Source organism: Corella eumyota, chromosome 1 (genome assembly GCF_963082875.1).
Source record: "Corella eumyota chromosome 1, kaCorEumy4.1, whole genome shotgun sequence".
NCBI classification, from domain to species: domain Eukaryota; kingdom Metazoa; phylum Chordata; class Ascidiacea; order Phlebobranchia; family Corellidae; genus Corella; species Corella eumyota.
Genome location: NC_137490.1, coordinates 19,197,421 through 19,219,445, shown reverse-complemented (window position 1 = coordinate 19,219,445; position 22,025 = coordinate 19,197,421). Strand labels below are relative to the sequence as shown.

The 22,025-nt window shown below is 29.5% G+C and overlaps 4 protein-coding genes across 4 annotated transcripts; 3 read left to right on the top strand and 1 right to left on the bottom strand.

Moving 5' to 3' along the window:
- The first annotated feature begins 837 nt into the window (after positions 1-837).
- Positions 838-3,925, top strand: LOC145753278 (neurochondrin-like). The gene is made up of 2 exons (XM_082569690.1): positions 838-2,587; positions 2,845-3,925. The coding sequence occupies exons 1-2, from the start codon at positions 894-896 to the stop codon at positions 3,056-3,058; spliced, it is 1,908 nt and encodes a 635-aa protein (XP_082425816.1). The 5' UTR covers positions 838-893; the 3' UTR covers positions 3,059-3,925.
- LOC145753284 (alpha/beta hydrolase domain-containing protein 17B-like) lies at positions 3,231-7,767 on the bottom strand. The gene is made up of 5 exons (XM_082569697.1): positions 7,357-7,767; positions 6,227-6,501; positions 5,876-6,055; positions 5,505-5,638; positions 3,231-5,098 (listed from the first exon to the last, which is right to left on the bottom strand). Exons 1-5 carry the CDS (start codon positions 7,567-7,569, stop codon positions 5,016-5,018), a joined length of 885 nt encoding a protein of 294 aa, XP_082425823.1. The 5' UTR covers positions 7,570-7,767; the 3' UTR covers positions 3,231-5,015.
- A 3,271-nt stretch (positions 7,768-11,038) lies between these two features.
- Positions 11,039-14,160, top strand: LOC145741655 (putative glycoprotein hormone G-protein coupled receptor). Its single transcript, XM_082559277.1, has 8 exons — positions 11,039-11,218; positions 11,570-11,833; positions 11,975-12,103; positions 12,228-12,392; positions 12,634-12,936; positions 13,053-13,369; positions 13,597-13,790; positions 13,901-14,160. Exons 1-8 carry the CDS (start codon positions 11,039-11,041, stop codon positions 14,158-14,160), a joined length of 1,812 nt encoding a protein of 603 aa, XP_082415403.1.
- A 2,087-nt stretch (positions 14,161-16,247) lies between these two features.
- On the top strand, positions 16,248-21,435 carry LOC145741644 (uncharacterized). Its single transcript, XM_082559265.1, has 14 exons — positions 16,248-16,351; positions 16,493-16,619; positions 16,703-17,032; positions 17,182-17,385; positions 17,790-17,909; positions 18,025-18,093; positions 18,262-18,490; positions 18,842-19,105; positions 19,249-19,377; positions 19,504-19,668; positions 19,909-20,211; positions 20,327-20,643; positions 20,872-21,065; positions 21,176-21,435. Exons 1-14 carry the CDS (start codon positions 16,288-16,290, stop codon positions 21,433-21,435), a joined length of 2,775 nt encoding a protein of 924 aa, XP_082415391.1. The 5' UTR covers positions 16,248-16,287.
- Positions 21,436-22,025: the final 590 nt, after the last annotated feature.

Below are 22,025 nucleotides of genomic sequence, written 5' to 3'. Positions count from 1 at the left end.
TGCAGTGGAGGGCGCTTTTCAAGCTGTCACTAAAATATATTTGCTTAAATCTTCTAAACAATTTATTAAAACGTTAATATAACAACACAAATTAATAACCTGTTATATTATGTAAATATTTATTTACTTTTTAAGAAATATTTGTAACATTTAACGTCCTAAATTACAACTAAACAACTTATACGTGCGTTAACATAGCGCATTACGTAACACCAGGAATTTCAGATTATGATGCAACTTCGTGTTTTAAAGGAATTTTTCGGGGAGACGCACCAATTAAGACGTCGCATTCCCCCTTGCTCAATTGATAAATTACAGCTGGATTTATCTAGATTTTATAACCTTATTTGGTAATAAAATCCCTGTTCAGTTTACACGTGTTAATTTATACATAATACATGGTACTTTATTATAGTAATCTAATAAGCAAATTAACAGTAAAAAAAAAACGGTAAAAAAAATGTTATTTTTTTTAAACATAACAATTCTAAAACCTAACATGTGCGCAATGTTGCCACTTGTTTAAAACTTTAAAATAATTTTTTATGGACTTATTTAAACTGTCTAAAGGTAAAATTAGGATAATTACGTTTGTGAAAAAAAATTATATTAAAAAATTCAAAAACACATTACTATTTTACAAATTTAATAAAACTAGTTATACTTCTTTCGGGTAAGTTTCGTTTGGTGATTTCCCTAAAAACTACGATCTTTTAGATTGAATTTAACAAAACGTGCCAACAACGTTTTAAAAAAAACACGCAATATTAATTTATCTAAAAAATTAAATATTAATTCTTAGGTTGTTGTAAAAACTTTAATTTAGGTAAGATTTTAGACTTGTTTAAAAAGCTGTTTGCTGTTTAACACAAAACTAGGGTACGGGTTACAAAATGGAAAATAATGAAACGAATTCATTTAACTCTCTTTTAAATGTTTATAACAAGGCAAAAAACGACAGCCAACGTTTTGCTGCCTTACTTATTACTACAAAAGCTTTAAATGCCAATTTGTTAACTGAAAAGGAAAGACTGGAATTATTTAAAGCCATTGGTTTTCAATTTCCAATTGGATTAATCTCAACGTCAAGTAATTCTGATACATCAGATTTGATGATCGAAATTGGAATTTCCATTTTAAGTTCCTTTTCAACTGATAAAGAACTCAGTAGCACACCTGAAATGATTAATACAATTCCTAAAGTTTTAAAGATCTTTGTCAATAATATGGAGAAAAAAAATGAGTCGGTTTTACTGGATTGTTTACAGTATCTTTTATCACTATCGACAACAGAAGAGGGAAAAAGTGGAATTTTACATCAAGATGGACTTAATATATTGTGCGAATATTATTGCAAAACCGAAAATATTGATTTTAAGAATTTAATTTTTACTGCAGTTGTTCATTTGCTCAGTGAAAACTGTCAATACATATGGGAGGAAAATCGAGAGATTTTAAATAATCTGCTGTGTGATATATCCACTGAAATCAAAATCGACCAAAGTGATAGAAAGTTTAAACTCATTCAGAAGTTTTATTCTCTTTTACAAACATTACCTAAAGAAAATTTGTGCTATTTTTATGACACTGGAAATTGGCTGGAAAATTCACGTATTTTTATCTACGAAATTTTGTGCAGTAAAATATCTCAGCAACTTAGAAATCCTGTTTTGTTACTGGCATCATGTTTAAGCAATCTGTATGGTTTAAAATGGACAGTATCACAAGATAATGGTAACAGCAAGTTGCCTTTAATTTTAATTCGACTAATTTGTGTTGAAATTAACATCACTCTTCACCAATGTACAAATGCAGAAAACAACAACTTTGATCTTTGTAAGGGGGATATTTTGAACACATTGTTGTCTTGTTTTATCATATTCGAATCTGCCTGTAAAAGTATAGCAGAGTTTGATCAGGAAATTAGTGATCAAATTCTTAACTTTGAACAAATAAAATCACTTGAAATTGCATTAAGTGATGTTGTAAAATCAATTGGTGATGTAATTAATTCCTTGCCAGAAACTAAAAACGAGTTTCATTTAGCTTGCCTAAGAATTATGGGGTCATGGTTAAACGTTCCTCTTTATTGCGCTTCTAAAACTGGCAAAGAAATTGAAGAAATTGTTCTTAAATCATTTAAAATGTTGGCCAAAGGTCATTGCTGTGATGTGGTTAAATCACTGTCACCAGCCATTTTAAATTACACTGAAAATGCAGAAACAAGAAACGAAATTGAAAAGAACGATATTGTTCGTTTGCTTAGTGATCTTTTGTGTGATAATAACTTGGAGTTGCCAATTGAAACAAGTACATTAATTGTCCAATGTTTGATTGCTCTTAGTGTTGAAAGTGAGAACGTGGAGCTTTATACCTCCATTTTAGAAGCTATAATTCTTAAAGCAATTTCACTAAAAACCCCAAATGATGTTGTAAACAAGATTTATGTTTCAACTCTTGTGCTAATTATATGGAATAAAGCTGCAGAGAAGCCCAATAAACATGCAGAGAGATTTTTTAAATCGCTTATAATTCTGCTGCATAGTATTCACGCTTTACAAGAAGACAAAATTATGGTTGCACAACGGTAATTTGTTTTCTTATTCAAGTAAATTATAGCTTTAAAATCTTTTAAAATGTATCAATGGGTATTTCATTTAAAGGAGTGCATAATTGCGTTATGGTTTATTTATGTAAAGAAACTTCATTCTAAATAATATCGCTCTGAATTAAATTTTTATAAAAGTATGTCATTTAACTTCAAAAAACAACTAATCTTCTCTTTGTTTACAAAAAATCTACACTTCACAAATACCTAAAAACACAATGCCTTTGCTTTTTTAGACACTTGTCATGGTGGACAGAGGTTGAACAGTTATGGCCAATTTTAATGAAGGAATTAATCCATGCTGTAAGAGATAACAACTGGATTATTGATGTTGTAAAATCCACCGGTTTCTATGATAAAATACTTTCTCTACTTGATGTTGTGAAAGAGAATAACGAAAGTATTGCCTGCTATAGTATGCTAAAGGAAACTTGTCTTATAACTATGTAGCTGCACATTTTTACATAATAATAAAATTAAGTACTGGTAAAAAAATAACATTTTCTAGCAGGCCTTGGTAGCGAAGTACTAATATATGTAATATATATAATAAAATTTTACATAATTAAATACCTTTTAACTTTTTAATTCATAAATCTCTACTGATAAATTTTTCATTACAATCTTTTATTCAATGAAGTTTTTTCGAAAGCAATTGCACCGCCAAAGTTAATTTAAGCTAATTTATTAACTACCAAAACCTTAATAAATCAATGCACTACAAAAACAATTAAGGTAACAAATTTTTTGCCTTAAACAAGAATTTTTTTTAACAAGTGCAACAGTTGTTAAATATGAAGTAATAAAATTGCTACTTTTCTGTTGTTAAGGCCTTGTTACCTTATAAAAAGTAAACAAAATAAAAGATATAGTTTAGGTTTTATCATTGCACTCATTTTGATCCCAGTTCAAACATAAAGTCAACAAAAAGTCATTTTATATGTCAGTTAATTTTACCCAGAGATAAGAAAATAATTTATGAAAGTCAAAACGTATTAATATTAGGAATGTAAATTAAATGTTTTTGATAAAGGTTATTCACAAATTGGCACACCCAGCAATTACTAAACAAAGTTTTATGTACAGTTTGTACACATTTTAAACTCTAGAAATTTGCTACAATTTTAACTTTTATGTTTGTACATCAGTAACTAATAAATGATAGATTAATTTTCGAACTATTACCGGTTCCGTAATTGTATTTTTTATTACTTCCTATAATAATATGAACTATTATAACTCTTGGTAACAGATTGTTAAAAAATAAACCCAATAGGTGTTTTAGAAATGATTTGACTCAATTATTTCCAATTTAAATAGAAAGAGTAAGCAAAATATAAAAGAGCACTAAAAATTCTTTGCTCAATTTCATGGGAAATCATAGAATAAATAATACTTCATAAACAAATAACTGAATTTTGTTATTCAGGGAAAAGTACCTTTGACACAAGAAAACAAAAAAAATTCCAACAAAACAAGGGTCTTTTACAATATTCAAACAAATACACTTCACAAAAATGTCAACTATAAGCTACTGAAAAGTATTAAATTTTTAAGTTGAAAAATGAGCAGTAATATAAACATTTCAAAGATTAGTTAATTAATATCATATAATTTTAGTTTCTTTGCTATTTGGTTTTAAAAAGAAAGTAAAATTTGGTGGCAGTACAATGTTTAATTTTATGTAACCTTTATAAAATTTTACCTGTTTGTTAATTTTTGGTAAAATTATCTAATGGCCTAACTTGGTATGTGTTTATCTTTTACCACATATTTTAAATGGCATTTTAAAATATTTAATTCCAGTTACAAAAAACTACGAATAAAAACTAAACTTACATTTAATTGTTTATCACCAAGCCAGAGTTAATTAACAGAACAAAATTAATGTTTCATGAATTTTAACTATAACCTACTAAAAGCTACGAAATCATTAAATCTAAAATTATTGGAAATAAATTATGATATTGAAATGACTTATTGTGTTAGACACAAATTAACAAACCTTTCAGTACTTAATGAATATAAAATGATTTAATGAATATAGATTACTCAATTTCATAGAAATGTAGAGGGCATACCGCTTTTCCTTTTTTAAACAAGTAGTAAATTCAATGGAAAAAAGGAATAAAATGATATTAAAAAAATCTACCAATTTAAAAATACTAAAACGGGACTGGAGACATACTTTTGCAAAGTAATTCTTTAACTTCGAATAAGCTAGGGATGTTATTAAATGCAACATGAATTCAACCATGGATTGAGCCAAGTTTTGAGGTTAAAAAAATCCAAAAAGTTGCAGAAAAAATCAAATTTTTTCTCGGAGATTAGAAAACGAAAAACTAAAACGAACAAGTGCTTTCACAAAGTAGAAAAAATAGAATCTTTATATGTAGGGTGCTAGTATTTAGTTGGGTAATTCCAGGTGTATAAATTGCCGGAGTCTGTCTACATATTGGGCATATAGTTCAATATCGTTGTGACCAGCCCCTATAAAAATAATGCTCATTACTTATTAATGTTGTTAATGGAAATCGTACGCAGAAGCTGTTCTGCTAAGCTAATTGGTTAGTTACTATTGAATAAGTCACGCTTAATAGAAAGAACATTGTGTTAGACATTAAATGGGTTTTAAACAGTAAGAAATAAAATGCTTGCTTTGTAGCAAAAAATGTAACAAAAACAGAACATTTTTATACAAATTAAAATAAAATGTCTAAAAATATTGCTAAAAAAAGTTTTTGTTCTACAAGTATGCTACAACACCAGCATTCATTATTTTAGGCATTAAACAATAGTAAAATATTTAATAAAAAATGACAATTTTTTAACTATTACCCAAATACATAAAACACAACAATCCCAATAACCCCAAAAACTCGAATCAAATATTTACCTTCCACCCATAAAGGTTCAACTGCTCGAGGGCATTGTTCGTAAATAGCAAGTCCATGAGAGAAGTCAATAACCTCATCTTCGGTTCCATGTATTACAAGCACAGGAGAAGTTACTTTTGGGATCTTTTCAATACTTGAATAAATTTTTATTTTAAAGTTTATTTGAAATTAATAAGTTGAACAGTTTTAAATTAATATTATATTTTTCAGTGTTTTTTTTAAATTTAACTTGGTTTTAAAAATAAACAAAAAAAAAATTAATTTCAAAAAAGTTAAATTGCTTTCTGTAGAAACTGATTTGATGATATATATATATTGGAATTCTTAATTTATTTAAAGCAGTATTTAAATCCTAATAAAATCAACCAACCTTGGAAAAACATCGAAAAACCAGGATCGCTTCGTATCAGGAAACGCCACCCTCATACCAGATAACAAAGGTGAATGGAGGATAACTGCTCCACATTCAAATTTTCTTGCCAGGTCAACAGTTGGAACAGTTCCAATGCTTTGACCATATAACACTATAAATTCTGGGCTCACAGAGTACCTGGTTTAAAAAAAATGCACAAAATGATGCTTGCTTTAAAAAATAATGGCGATATAAAGCAATGGAATAAGTTTATTAATACAAAAGCCATTTTGTTCAAACAAATGAAAATTTTTATTTATAATATAGGTGGAAGGTTAAAAGGTTAGTAAAATGTTAGAAATAAATCACCTTTGTCTTAGAGCTTGGAAAGCTGCTTCAATATCAGCATAAATATTTTTTTCTGTTGGTTTTCCACCACTTGCTCCATACCCTGAATAATCATACGAGAAAATATTGACTCCGAGTCGGGCAGACAGTCCAACGTAAAACGAGCTCATTTGGCCAAGGTCGACAGCGTTTCCGTGGGAGAATAAAAGTGTGTATTTGCTGATTGGCGCGTTACCGCTACACTTTACATGCATGCAGGCTATTCTGTTTCCTCTTGAAGTTGGACATAGAAAAACCTGGAAAATTAGCAGTTTTTTTTAAATACAATTTTAACATAGTTTAACAAGCAATGTTTTAGAAAAAAAAAGAGAGTATGACCTTGTGTAACTTTTAGTTGCTTGTTAAACATATATTAACGGAAAAAAACAACCAATGGATTTAGTCACACAAAGAAAAAAAATCAATAAATACATAAAACAAAGTAGATTGTAAACTGAGTTACAACCTATAGTAATTTAATAATTTCAAATTAACCCTAAAACGTGAAAATATGGATTAATTAAAAAATAATTAAATCTAATTAAACTTGACCACATAGCAACAGATGGGAAATGCATTCTACTATATTGAACTCAATTTTATGCTAAGCACACAAAGTAATTAAACACATTCTTATTACTACAACTGTAGTTCTAATCCCATTTAAATTTTTAAAAATCAATAGTTTAATATAGTATGAACTAAACTTAAGGTTTTGTTCAAAAAATAAAAAACTGAAGTTATAAATAAAATTTTAAAATTGTTCTACAAAAGGTTTATTGTCTGTGATTATATCCATAAATAGGGTCATTAAATTTATGGAGCTACTGTGGTTTGAAACACAAGTCAAAAAATAAATAATATATAAGCTCTACATAGTATAAAAATTTTAAAAAATGTATTATAACTCAAAAAATTATTTTACCTTAAAAGTATTGGTATATATTTTAAACAAACAAAAGTAACTTTTAATATATAGACTATATACATTTTTCATCCATATTTTCAAAGCAAATTAACCTATTTTATAGTACTAAATTAACATTACAAAACAATAAAATCTTAAAGCTTTTGTAGAAATTACTATTTTTGCGAAATTTTTTCTGTCTTACCTCTAAATTTTGTTGTTCTCTCTCAGAATATTGCCATTCGGCTTTTTCACATAAATGCAAAACATATTTATTGCCTGTGTCATCTGGTATAACTGTGTAGGTTGGGTCGGGGGGTATAAATGCAAGTTTTGAAGCAATATTGGAGGGGCAAGGGGGGCAACAAAATAACCGACATAATTCTCGGCCTGATAATGTGTTTGCCATATTGTCCATTATAGTTTGTTCAAAATAAAAAACAGTTCGTTGTATTAACTTTTCTTTTTCTATACTGTTTTCTTAGTTGTTTTAGTCATCAGCTAAAGATTTTCAGTTAAAAAAAAACGCACATATATTTCGTTGACTGGTTGATGACAACAATTTTAAAATTATTCAGATTACCACAATAAATTTGCAAACAAAAAATAATTTTACAAATCTGCAAAAATGGCAGCAAAATAGGTTAAGGGAGCTTTATTAACATCGTTTGCCCCGTTTATAAATGCAAAAAAGGGCGGAATTTTCATACCTTACCCTAATCATTGTAAATTCCGCCCTTTCTTCATTCATTTTAGTACTACCAGTTTAAACCGGCAGACAACGCTATGGAGCTCCTAGGTTAGGTTGCACATACAACTAATCAAACATTTTTAATTTATTAGTATTAAATCAAAAATATCATCCGATCATTATTCATTCAGTCATTGTAAATGCGTTTTTTGCGTCCGACTGTTAAAGTTAAATTATGCTAAATATTAACTACATATAAAAAGTATTTCAGATATTTTCGATGTTTTTAATAAGATTATTATACCCATTTGCAATATATTACAAGCAAAACTTCTAAGAACATATATTTTATGGGCTTGGCAACAAAAGCAAAGTTATCTAAAAAAATTTACTTTATTATTTTTTTGTGTTTCCCCTACATTTTATTTAGAAATTAAGAGGACAAACTAAATTTTTTTTCCTAAACAGTTTTTGATTTATATTTAAAAATTTAAAAAAAAAATTTTTTTTTAGTAAAATATAATATATAACGTATTAAAACCACACAGAATAAATTATGACTTTCAAAGTAACATATGTAACTACGAAATTTGGATAAAACTTTCAAACGGAATTTAGTATTTGGGTTTGTTGTTTAATAAATAAAGTCACATTAACTAACAGGGAACCTTTCATAAGATTAGTAGCAAAATAAGAAATTTAAAGAAAATCTTAAGTTATAGAAGGCTATATTTTTAAAGTCTGTGAAAAGATTATCGCAAAAATATTATTACCAAAAATAGCATAATTCATTTATTTACTTTAAATCCAATTAATAAAAACGTAAAAATATTTTCACTCTCATTTTGTCAATTTTTTATTACTAATTTATTTCGATAATGTGACAATGTATTACTCCTTTATTAAAATTAACGAGGTTTAGTCCGTTAGTGTATTATCGGGATAGACTTTCTACGCGCCCCTGCATTATACAATAACGTGAATCACCTCATTAATTGCAGTATCTAACAATTGCTTGCAATACCATATCCTGTAATTAATCAGACTTTTTTAAATATATCCCATCTGTTATGTTTACGATCAACATTTCTTTTATTATAAATCAAGGTTTTTTGTTCAATGATGTAGTTTACATATTGCAAACCACTACTATTTCTATTATTAAAATTGCAGTTGTAAAATGAAATTAATTTACATTTTATCATGCGGTATTGCTTTTAATTTAGTGAGTTCCGTCCACTCAAGTAAGTAATGTGTAAAATATAAAACTGTTGCGATACCATTGTGGACTAGTAAGGTAAATTGCAGTATTGCTTATGTTAAAAGGGTAACATACCTTTATTAAAAAATATGTTTTGTTAAAAATATTTTAACATTTTCATCAGCGTTTGATTGTGGCATTTCAACTACAATTCCGAATAGTGAATTTTGTGATGGAACGCCAAATTGCAAGGATGGGAGTGATGAAATCCCGGCATTTTTATGTCTTTCATGCCCGGACCCACCACTTAGGTAAAATTTATATTTATTTTGCAGTTTTTTAAAAACTTTATGTTTAAGTTATATATTATTAATTAAATGTTTGTTATTTATAGTTGTAGAAACCCGACCTCTGGTCTGACATGTCAAATCTCAAAAGAAAATGCATGCAAAGAAGATGGGGTAAAATGTCAAGGTTTGTCGCATTGTGACTTGCATTGTCCTGCTTACTACTCGTGCAAAAACGGCGACTGTGTGCTCAGAACGACTGTTTGTGACGGTAACAATTGTAATGGGTGCAAAGACGAGGACGATGAGTGGACGACCGGGCTTGGTTTTAAATGTGTAAGGCAGGGCGCACTGTGTAAGCTTCCGCAGACTATGGTGAACGATGAAATCCAAGATTGTGATGCGGGGGATGATCTTTGCTTTTCACCAACGCACTTGTAAAAGCCACATTACTTCGAATTTATCTTTCACTATACTCGATCAAGCAAATCTTATTTATTATTTAAATTTAAGTATTTTGCAAACTACTGTTTTAAAAAGAACTGCGAGGTTGTTTAAAAGTGTTGTTTTTGTTGATTTTTTAGAAATGCACAAGGTATTAGGGTTAAAGAAATGGATAAAAACAAGTGTTTTGAATGTCTTGACGGGAATCTTATCATACAGCGAAACCAAGTTTGTGATGGTGTTATAGACTGCAATGATTTATCAGACGAATGTTTGTGCGAAGATAACATTCCAAGTGTTTGTTATGACATCAAATTGTATAAGCCGATTGCTGGATTTTCACAGTTAGTATTTTACTCAATTTAATATATAAAGTAATTTGTCGATTCACATGCAAAAGAAATTCTAATTGGAAAAGGATTAAAAATGATGTTCTCGAAATTTTGGTTTAGGTTTTTGATAATGTAGGGAATTCCATTATTTCAACGTTGGTTTATTGTAAATTACAAGTTTCATTATGTTAATATTTTAAGCACCAGTTATGTTTTTAAAGAAACCCCTATTGTAATTTATCGTATGTTGATGATAAATAACCAGCATCCTGTAAACAAGTTTGACAGTGCAAACTTATTTGTACTTTGACTTATTGTAATCCATACAGGAAACGTTAAACGACCTCTAAATGTTGTCCTAGAAACCCCTTAATAAATTTTAATTCAATATCACATAATTTTATCTTCAGGCCTTCGATTGTTAATAACTGCAACACAAGTCAACTAGCTTGTGATAATGGCTCCTGCGTCAATGCATTTGATGTTATGTGTGATTCTATAAGCAGCTGTGTAGATAATACAGATGAAAAGTATATTAAATATTCAACTTTAATTATTAAAATCTGGCGTTTCATATTTTTTTAAATTACTTTAAGATACACTTTTTTATTCTGTATTCCACTATTTTTTTAATTTTTTAAACAGAAATGAATATTGCCTGGGGACTTTAAGTTGTGCAAACGGTTTAGCTAATGAAATTGGAATGCCATGTAGGCAAGTATTTAGTTTATAAAAAATAGTAAACATGTGATTTTTTTATTTCAAAATAAATATTTTTATGTTGTATACAAGACATTTTACAACGATTTTTTACGAAATGTTTCAGGTAAACCAATTTTTTAAAGATACCATTAACTTAATAACACAAACTTTTCAACAATAGATGTTTGCATACCTCTGGTTGTAAAAGCGTGACAGGAACCTTATGTAACATGAAAGAAGAATGTGTTGTATCCACCGATAGCAGATATCCAGCCCAATGGTCAGATCCTAACGGTTACCCAGACGATGAATGTGTCGCCAACTGCCCAAATAAAACAGGATTTGGTTGTACTAACAAAGCTGTTTGGGGAGTGTTGCCACCTTTATGGACTGGTTTTTGTGAAAATAATGTAAGCGCAAATTAATTTTACTAAAATTCACGTACTAGGGTTTTACTAAAATGACGTGATTACCCGAGTTACATTTCTTTTAATTCTTGAAATATTGATTTGCTAATATTATGATGGTATTTTCAGTCCTTATGTCTTATATCTTTTTACATAAATGACACAAAAATAGTTCTAAAACTATTACTTGAATAGTAAAGTGTTTCTACATTGCAGTTTATCAGATAAAATAATATTTAATAATTCTGTATTGGTACACCCGAGTCGTAACAATATTTCAGAGTAAATATGAATTTTTAAGGATTTGCTACAATTTAAAAAAAAGTTTACTTTAAAAAATGTTTAACAAAACAGATAACAGTTAACAACGGAACACTACCAGTTCCATTAAGTTATGGCCCAGATGAATATTGCAACGGGATTTTGACCTGCACTGTAGATTGGAAAGACGAGCCCAAAGAAAAGTGCACTAAGCGATTTTTCTGTCCATTTAATAAATTAGTTAATATTAATATTAAAAAGAAATGTGATGGATATGTTGATTGTGATGATGGGTCTGATGAATTAAAAGAAACATGTCCCGATAGATTTCATTGTCCATCACTTGGAGGAACTAAGGTATACAATAAACACTCATATAAGAAACTGTTTTGTAAAAATCCTTCTTGTTCCTTTTTTAAAAAACTAGTTTATTTTAAAATTTAGAGTAAAGTCGTCCAAAGATTTTTTTAAATATGTGCAAATTGTTTATTTTTTAAGGTTTCTGTCAAGGGAACAGACGTGTGTGATTATATTATTAATTGCGATGATAAAAGCGATGAAATGAATTGTACTGATTCAAGATTTTACTGCGAAGACCAACGGCCCCTCTTCGTTCGTAAAAAAGAAGTAATTTCAGTTGATGATAAAAAAATTCAACAATGATAAAATATTTTTTTCTTTACAAAATTTTACTTTAGAATTTTACAGATAACCTTGCTTGCAAGTTGTAGTACTTCATATTGATATTTAGACCTTTAATGGAATCAAAAACTGCAACGATTGGAGTGACGAATGTCCAACTGTAGCGAATGTCAATCACACTGATGTTTTTTCATCAAGATATGAACTTATTGCAAACCCGATTTTGCGGGTATTGGTCTGGATCATGGGCCTACTTGCTATTATAGGGAACTTAGTAAGTCAAATTAAAATTAACCAATGTTTTTTTTTTCTCATAAACTAGTTTTGCAATAAAATTAAAAATATATAAACAATTTAACTTTTTTTAAATTATTTTTTTCAAAAATAAACAACATTAACTTTTAAATAACAGAGTTTAAAAATGTTGTTAGTAACTCTTTTTTGTAAAATTTCAATTAAAAGCACTTTTAAATTAAAATTTACACGTTTGTTTCATACCTAAAATATTTGTCCAGGTTGTCTGTATTTACCAATTAAAATCTCTTCATGAAATACGTCACAAAAATCCCCCGGCTTCGTTACGAACCAATCACGTGTTAGTGTTCAACTTGGCGTTATCTGACATACTTATGGGCGTGTACCTTATTGTAATAGGGAGCTATGGGGCCATTTATTCTGGCATTTACTGTTCGGTCTCGTTGAAATGGCTTACTAGCCAAACTTGTAACATTATTGGTGTGCTGGCTGTAATATCGGGTGAAAGTTCGGTCGTGACTTTGGTTATGTTGACTGCTTTTCGACTTTACTCGGTTTTAAAGGTATATATACACTAAAAGCAATTAAATAAGCTATATAATAGTTTGTTGTTAAAACATAAAGACAACTAAATGTATAACTTTAGCATATTAAACAATGTTTTTTTATTTAATTTTAGCCTTTCAAAGCTACGGAAAAGCCAAGCCTAACAATCTTAATAGTATTGATTTTGCTTTCATGGGGATTTGCCTTTTTTATTGCCTTTTTACCGCTGAGTAGTCATCTTCAAGGAATATTTCAAGAACAAGCTGTTGTGCCGGTCATTCCATTCTTTCGAAGCACGTTGGTTACATTTAAAGCTGCCAAGACATACGTGTTAAAACTCTTTACATTTTCACCTAAGATGTCGCAGCTACCTGCGCAGGCCTATGCTGCAGCTGCATCTGCAAACGCTTGGAATGATCTACCTGTCATAAAACCAACTGCATACTTGGGGTACCCCTATACAACTAACACCAATACTAAATAGTTTTAACTTAAGTTAAACTTACTGTTTACTTTGCTCAACTTTTTTTTTAAATTTGTGTTAAAAAGTTGATGATTAAATATAAATACTAACATACCTATTTAATCTAAAACCCCTATTTTCAATATCATTAAACAAATCTGTTAAGTTTGTAGAGGTAGCTTGTTTTTTTTATCTTTTGTAATTTGCTTTTAAGATATTACAGTTCCCAAAGTGTTTGTCTACCGAAACTATTTGTGACCACTCAAGACAATGCTTGGATCTTTTCCATAGCTGTAACAATGTTTAACTTCTTGTCGTTCCTGTTTGTGGCAGTTGCATACAGCTTTATTATATTCAAGGTAAAGGGGAAAGGAACTCTTGCTAAAAAATCCGACAAGAAACAAAGTGGTGCGTATCATTTTTACCATAACAGTTATAAATGCTCGTGCTGTAAAATCTTATGCTGTGATTTATTTTATTTTTAAAAATACAAGTTTAAAACAAGTACTTTTTTACAGAATTGCAAAACAAAATATTGCGTCTTATTTTTACGGATTGCTGTTGTTGGGTTCCAATCACAGTAATGGCAATAATCAACGTGGCTGCCTACCCTTTGCCCGGCATAGCATATGCAGTTTCAGCAATTGTATTGCTGCCTATTAATAGTGCTCTAAACCCGATCTTATATTCGAATGCCATTGACAAGCTTGTCCAAATATGTTCTCCAAAGAAACCAAACAACTTTATAACAAGCACAAATACTACTTCTACAACTTAAATGTAGTTAAATAATGCATTTGTATAGAAGGTTTTGTATAGAATATGTATCTAAATAAGTTGTTGTACATTTTTGTGAACTCTATATACTACTTAGTCTAATTTTCTTTTTAAAAATCGTATATACGTATGTATGTTTTTAAAAAATTAATGTTTAATAAAAATATATATCTATATAATATCAATTTAACCTTGTTTTTTTATTAAATAACTCTAAAGTGGCAAGATTTTTATAAGGTTATCTTATTTGTCTCTAAAGCTACATAATTTCTAAATTATTCTGCAACTTACTTCAAACATAACTTTGATAGTTTATCATTGTTGGACTACAAATGTTTAATACCAATGTATGCACAAATAAAACCCAATATCAAAATAAAAAACAGTTCGTTGTATTAACTTTTCTTTTTCTATACTGTTTTCTTAGTTGTTTTAGTCATCAGCTAAAGATTTTCAGTTAAAAAAAACGCACATATATTTCGTTGACTGGTTGATGACAACAATTTTGAAATTATTCAGATTACCACAAATAATTTGCAAACAAAAAATAATTTTACAAATCTGCGAAAAAGGCGGCAAAATAGGTTAAGGGAGCTCTATTAACATCGTTTGCCCCGTTTATAAATGCAAAAAAGGGCGTAATCATCGTAAATTCCGCCCTTTCTTCTAATTATTGTAAATTCCGCTCTTTCTTTATTCATTTTAGTACTACCAGTTTAAACCGGCAGACAACGCTAATGGAGCTCCTAGGTTAGGTTGCACATACAACTAATCAAACATTTTTAATTTATTAGTATTAAATCAAAAATATCATCCGATCATTATTCATTCAGTCATTGTAAATGCGTTTTTTGCGTCCGACTGTTAAAGTTAAATTATGCTAAATATTAACTACATATAAAAAGTATTTCAGATATTTTCGATGTTTTTAATAAGATTATTATACCCATTTGCAATATATTACAAGCAAAACTTCTAAGAACATATATTTTATGGGCTTGGCAACAAAAGCAAAGTTATCTAAAAAAAATTTACTTTATTATTTTTTTGTGTTTCCCCTACATTTTATTTAGAAATTAAGAGGACAAACTAAATATTTTTCCCTAAACAGTTTTTGATTTATTATTATTTAATTTTTTTTATTAAAATTTAATTTTTTTTAGTAAAATATGATATATAACGTATTAAAACCACACAGAATAAATTATGACTTTCAAAGTAACATATGTAACTACGAAATTTGGATAAAACTTTCAAACGGAATTTAGTATTTGGGTTTGTTGTTTAATAAATAAAGTCACATTAACTAACAGGGAACCTTTCATAAGATTACCAGCAAAATAAGAAATTTAAAGAAAATCTTAAGTTATAGTAGGCTATATTTTTAAAGTCTATGAAAAGATTATTGCAAAAATATTATTACCATAAATAGCACAATTTCTTTATTTACTTTAAATCCAAAACCGGCAGCGTGGTGTAGTGGTAAGAACACTTGCTACACCACACATGGAGTCGTGGGTTCAATTCCCACTGATCTCATGCTGTATCGCACTTGATTAAGGCACTATAAACGGTATGAACTCCTGCTGAGCCAGCACTTAATCAGCAGTATAATTACCGGGCAATTATAATCTATAATATCCCAAACTGCCACAGGCAACTCGAGACTGGGTCGGAGTAACTGATGTTACTCTATGTTTAAGTCGCGCATTCGACTTTCCCACGTCGAGGATAAAGATATATCCAAAAAAAAAAAAAATTAATAAAAACGTGAATATATTTTTACTCTCATTTTGTCAATTTTTTATTACTAATTTATTTCGATGATGTGACAATGTATTACTCCTTTATTAAAATTAACGAGGTTTAGTCCGTTAGTGTATTATTGGGATAGACTTTCTACGCGCCCCTGCATTATACAATAACGTGAATCACCTAATCAATTGCAGTATCTAACAATTGCTTGCAATACCATATCCTGTAATTAATCAGACTTTTTTAAATATATTCCATCTGTTATGTTTACGATCAACATTTCTTTTATTATAAATCAAGGTTTTTTGTTCAATGATGTAGTTTACATATTGCAAACCACTACTATATCTATTGTTAAAACTGCAGTTGTAAAATGAAATTAATTTACATTTTATTATGCGGTATTGCTTTTAATTTAGTGAGTTCCGTCCACTCAAGTAAGTAATGTGTAAAATATAAAACTGTAGCGATACCATTGTGGACTAGTAAGATAAATTGCAGTATTGCTTATGTTAATAGGGTAACATACCTTCATTAAAAAATATGTTTTGTTAAAAATATTTTAACATTTTCATCAGCGTTTGATTGTGGCAATTCAACTACAATTCCGAATAGTGAATTTTGTGATGGAACGCCAAATTGCAAGGATGGGAGTGATGAAATCCCGGCATTTTTATGTCTTTCATGCCCGGACCCACCACTTAGGTAAAATTTATATTTATTTTGCAGTTTTTTAAAAACTTTATGTTTAAGTTATATATTATTAATTAAATGTTTGTTATTTATAGTTGTAGAAACCCGACCTCTGGTCTGACATGTCAAATCTCAAAAGAAAATGCATGCAATGAAGATGGGGTAAAATGTCAAGGTTTGTCGCATTGTGACTTGCATTGTCCTGCTTATTACTCGTGCAAAAACGGCGACTGTGTGCTCAGAACGACTGTTTGTGACGGTAACAACTGTAATGGTTGCAAAGACGAGGACGATGACTGGACGACCGGGCTTGGTTTTAAATGTGTAAGGCAGAGCGCACTGTGTAAGCTTCCGCAGACTATGGTGCACGATGAAATCCAAGATTGTGATGCGGGGGATGATCTTTGCTTTCCACCACCGCACTTGTAAAAGCCACATTACTTCAAATTTATCTTTCACTATACTCGATCAAGCAAATCTTATTCATTATTTAAATTTAAGTATTTTGCAAACTACTGTTTTAAAAAGAACTGCGAGGTTGTTTAAAAGTGTTTTTTTTTTTTTAATTTTATAGAAATGCACAAGGTATTAGGGTTAAAGAAATGGATAAAAACAAGTGTTTTGAATGTCTTGACGGGAATCTTATCATACAGCGAAACCAAGTTTGTGATGGTGTTATCGACTGCAATGATTTATCGGACGAATGTTTGTGCGAAGATAACATTCCAAGTGTTTGTTATGACATTAAATTGTATAAGCCGATTGCTGGATTTTCACAGTTAGTATTTTACTCAATTTAATATATAAAGTGATTTGTCGATTCACATGCAAAAGAAATTCTAATTGAAAAAGGATTAAAAATGATGTTTTCGAAATTTTGGTTTAGGTTTTTGATAATGTAGAAAATTCCATTATTTCAACGTTAGTTTATTGTAAATTACAGCTTAAGTTTCATTATGTTAATCTTTTAAGCACCAGTTATGTTTTTAAAGAAGCCCCTATTGTAATTTATCGTATGTTGATGATAAATAACCAGCATCCTGTCAACAAGTTTGACAGTGTAAACATATTTGTACTTTGACTTATTGTAATCCATACAGGAAACGTTAAACGACCTCTAAATGTTGTCCTAGAAACCCCATTAATAAATTTTAATTTAATAACACATCATTTTATCTTCAGGCCTTCGATTGTTAATATCTGCAACACAAGTCAACTAGCTTGTGATAATGGCTCCTGCGTCAATGCATTTGATGTTATGTGTGATTCTATAAGCAGCTGCGTAGATAATACAGATGAAAAGTATATTAAATATTCAACTTTAATTATTAAAATCTGGCGTTTCATATTTTTTTAAATTACTTTAAGATACACTTTTTTATTCTGTATTCCACTATTTTTTTAATTTTTTAAACAGAAATGAATATTGCCTGGGGACTTTAAGTTGTGCAAACGGTTTAGCTAATGAAATTGGAATGCCATGTAGGCAAGTATTTAGTTTATAAAAAATAGTAAACATGTGATTTTTTACTTCAAAATAAATATTTTTATGTTGTATACAAGACATTTTACAACGATTTTTTACGAAATGTTTCAGGTAAACCAATTTTTTAAAGATACCATTAACTTAATAACACAAACTTTTCAACAATAGATGTTTGCATACCTCTGGTTGTAAAAGCGTGACAGGAACCTTATGTAACATGAAAGAAGAATGTGTTGTATCCACCGATAGCAGATATTCAGCCCAATGGTCATATCCTAACGGTTACCCAGACGATGAATGTGCTGCCAACTGCCCAAATAAAACAGGATTTGGTTGTACTAACAGAGCTGTTTGGGGTGTGGGTTCACCTTTATGGATTGATTTTTGTGAAAATAATGTAAGCGCAAATTAATTTTACTAAAATTCACGTACTAGGCTTCTATTAAAATGACGTGATTACCCGAGTTACTTTTCTTTTAATTCTTGAAATATTGATTTGCTAATATTATAATGGTATTTTCAGTCCTTATGTCTTATATCTTTTTACATAAATGACACAAAAATAGTTCTAAAAATATTACTTGAATAGTAAAGTATTTCTACATTGCAGTTTATCGGATAAAATAATATTTAATAATTCTGTATTGGTACACCCGAGTCGTAACAATATTTCAGAGTAAATGTGAATTTTTAAGGATTTGCTACAATTTAAAAAAAAGTTTACTTTAAACAATGTTTAACAAAACAGATAATAGTTAACAACAGAACATTACCAGTTCAATTAAGTTATGGCCCAGATGAATATTGCAACGGGATTTTGACCTGCACTGTAGATTGGAAAGACGAACCCAAAGAAAAGTGCACTAAGCGATTTTTCTGTCCATCTAAGAACTTAGTTAATATTAATATTAAAAAGAAATGTGATGGATATGTTGATTGTGATGATGGGTCTGATGAATCAAGAGAAACGTGTCCCGATAGATTTCATTGTCCATCACTTGGAGGAACTAAGGTATATGAATAAACTCTTATTTATTAAACTGTTTTGTAAAAATCCTTCTTGTTTCTTTTTTTATAAAACTAGTTTATTTTAAATTTGAGAGTAAAGTCACCCAATGATTTTTTTAAAGATGTGCAAATTGTTTATTTTTAAAGGTTTCTGTCAAGGGAACAGACGTGTGTGATTATATTATTAATTGCGATGATAAAAGCGATGAAATGAATTGTACTGATTCGAGATTTTACTGCGAAGACCAACGGCCCCTCTTCGTTCGTAAAAAAGAAGTAATTTCAGTTGATGATAAAAAAATTCAACCATGACAGAATATTTTTTTTCTTTAAAAAAATTTTACTTTATAATTTTACTGATAACCTTGCTTGCAAGTTGTAGTACTTCATATTGATATTTAGACCTTTAATGGAATCAAAAACTGCAACGATTGGAGTGACGAATGTCCAACTGTAGCGAATGTCAATCACACTGATGTTTTTTCATCAAGATATGAACTTATTGCAAACCCGATTTTGCGGGTATTGGTCTGGATCATGGGCCTACTCGCTATTATAGGGAACTTAGTAAGTCAAGTTAAAATTAACCAATGTTTTTTTTTCTCATAAACTAGTTTTGCAATAAAATTAAAAATATATAAACAATTTAACTTTTTTTAAATTATTTTTTTCAAAAATAAACAACATTAACTTTTAAATAACAGAGTTTAAAAATATTGTTTGCGACTCTTTTTTGTAAAATTTCAATTATAAGCACTTTTAAATTAAAATTTACACGTTTGTTTCATACCTAAAATATTTGTCCAGGTTGTCTGTATTTACCAATTAAAATCTCTTCATGAAATGCGTCACAAAAATCCTCCGGCTTCGCTCCAAACCAATCACGTGTTAGTGTTCAACTTGGCGTTATCTGACATACTCATGGGCGTGTACCTTATTGTAATAGGGAGCTATGGGGCCATTTATTCTGGCATTTACTGTTCGGTCTCGTTGAAATGGCTTACTAGCCAAACTTGTAACATTATTGGTGTGCTGGCTGTAATATCGGGTGAAAGTTCGGTCGTGACTTTGGTTATGTTGACTGCTTTTCGACTTTACTCGGTTTTAAAGGTATATATACACTAAAAGCAATTAAATAAGCTATATAATAGTTTGTTGTTAAAACATAAGGACAACTAAATGTATAACTTTAGCATATTAAACAATGTTTTTTTTTTAATTTTAGCCTTTCAAAGCTACGGAAAAGCCAAGCCTAACAATCTTAATAGTATTGATTTTGCTTTCATGGGGATTTGCCTTTTTTATTGCCTTTTTACCGCTGAGTAGTCATCTTCAAGGAATATTTCAAGAACAAGCTGTTGTGCCGGTCATTCCATTCTTTCGAAGCACGTTGGTTACATTTAAAGCTGCCAAGACATACGTGTTAAAACTCTTTACATTTTCACCTAAGATGTCGCAGCTACCTGCGCAGGCCTATGCTGCAGCTGCATCTGCAAACGCTTGGAATGATCTACCTGTCATAAAACCAACTGCATACTTGGGGTAGGCCTATACAACTAACACCAATACTAAATAGTTTTAACTTAAGTTAAACTTACTGTTTACTTTGCTCAACTTTTTTTTTAAATTTGTGTTAAAAAGTTGATAATTAAATATAAATACTAACATAGACCTATTTAATCTAAAACCCCTATTTTCAATATCATTAAACAAATCTGTTAAGTTTGTAAAGGTAGCTTGTTTTTTTATCTTTTGTAATTTGCTTTTAAGATATTACAGTTCCCAAAGTGTTTGTCTACCGAAACTATTTGTGACCACTCAAGACAATGCTTGGATTTTTTCCATAGCTGTAACAATGTTTAACTTCTTGTCGTTTCTGTTTGTGGCAGTTGCATACAGCTTTATAATATTCAAGGCAAAGGGGAAAAGAACTCTTGCCAAAAAATCCGACAAGAAACAAAGTGGTGCGTATCATTTTTACCATAACAGTTATAAATGCTCGTGCTGTAAAATCTTATGCTGTGATTTATTTTATTTTTAAAAATACAAGTTTAAAACAAGTACTTTTTTACAGAATTGCAAAACAAAATATTGCGTCTTATTTTTACGGATTGCTGTTGTTGGGTTCCAATCACAGTAATGGCAATAATCAACGTGGCTGCCTACCCTTTGCCCGGCATAGCATATGCAGTTTCAGCAATTGTATTGCTGCCTATTAATAGTGCTCTAAACCCGATCTTATATTCGAATGCCATTGACAAGCTTGTCCAAATATGTTCTCCAAAGAAACCAAACAACTTTATAACAAGCACAAATACTACTTCTACAACTTAAATGTAGTTAAATAATGCATTTGTATAGAAGGTTTTGTATAGAATATGTATCTAAATAAGTTGTTGTACATTTTTGTGAACTCTATATACTACTTAGTCTAATTTTCTTTTTAAAAATCGTATATACGTATGTATGTTTTTAAAAAATTAATGTTTAATAAAAGTATATATCTATATAATATTTTATTAAATAACTCTAAAGTGGGCAGGATTTTTATAAGGTTATCTTATTTGTCTCTAAAGCTACATAATTTCTAAATTATTCTGCAACTTACTTCAAACATAACTTTGAAAGTTTATCATTGTTGGACTACATATGTTTAATACCTATGTATGCACAAATAAAACCCAATATCAAGCATTAGGCATACAAAAAGTAAACAACATTGAAACATGCTTAACAAAAAGGGGTTGATTTTTCAAATTGTAATAGACAATAATTTTCAGGAGGTTGTTCCAAATCTCTAATAAAAACATCAAGATCATAATCCCAGTTGTCCAGATAAAAAAAATGAAAGCATCTTCCTCCTTGAGCAACAATCTAAAATGAATATTGGTTAGGAATTAATTTCAAGAAAAATCAATTTTATT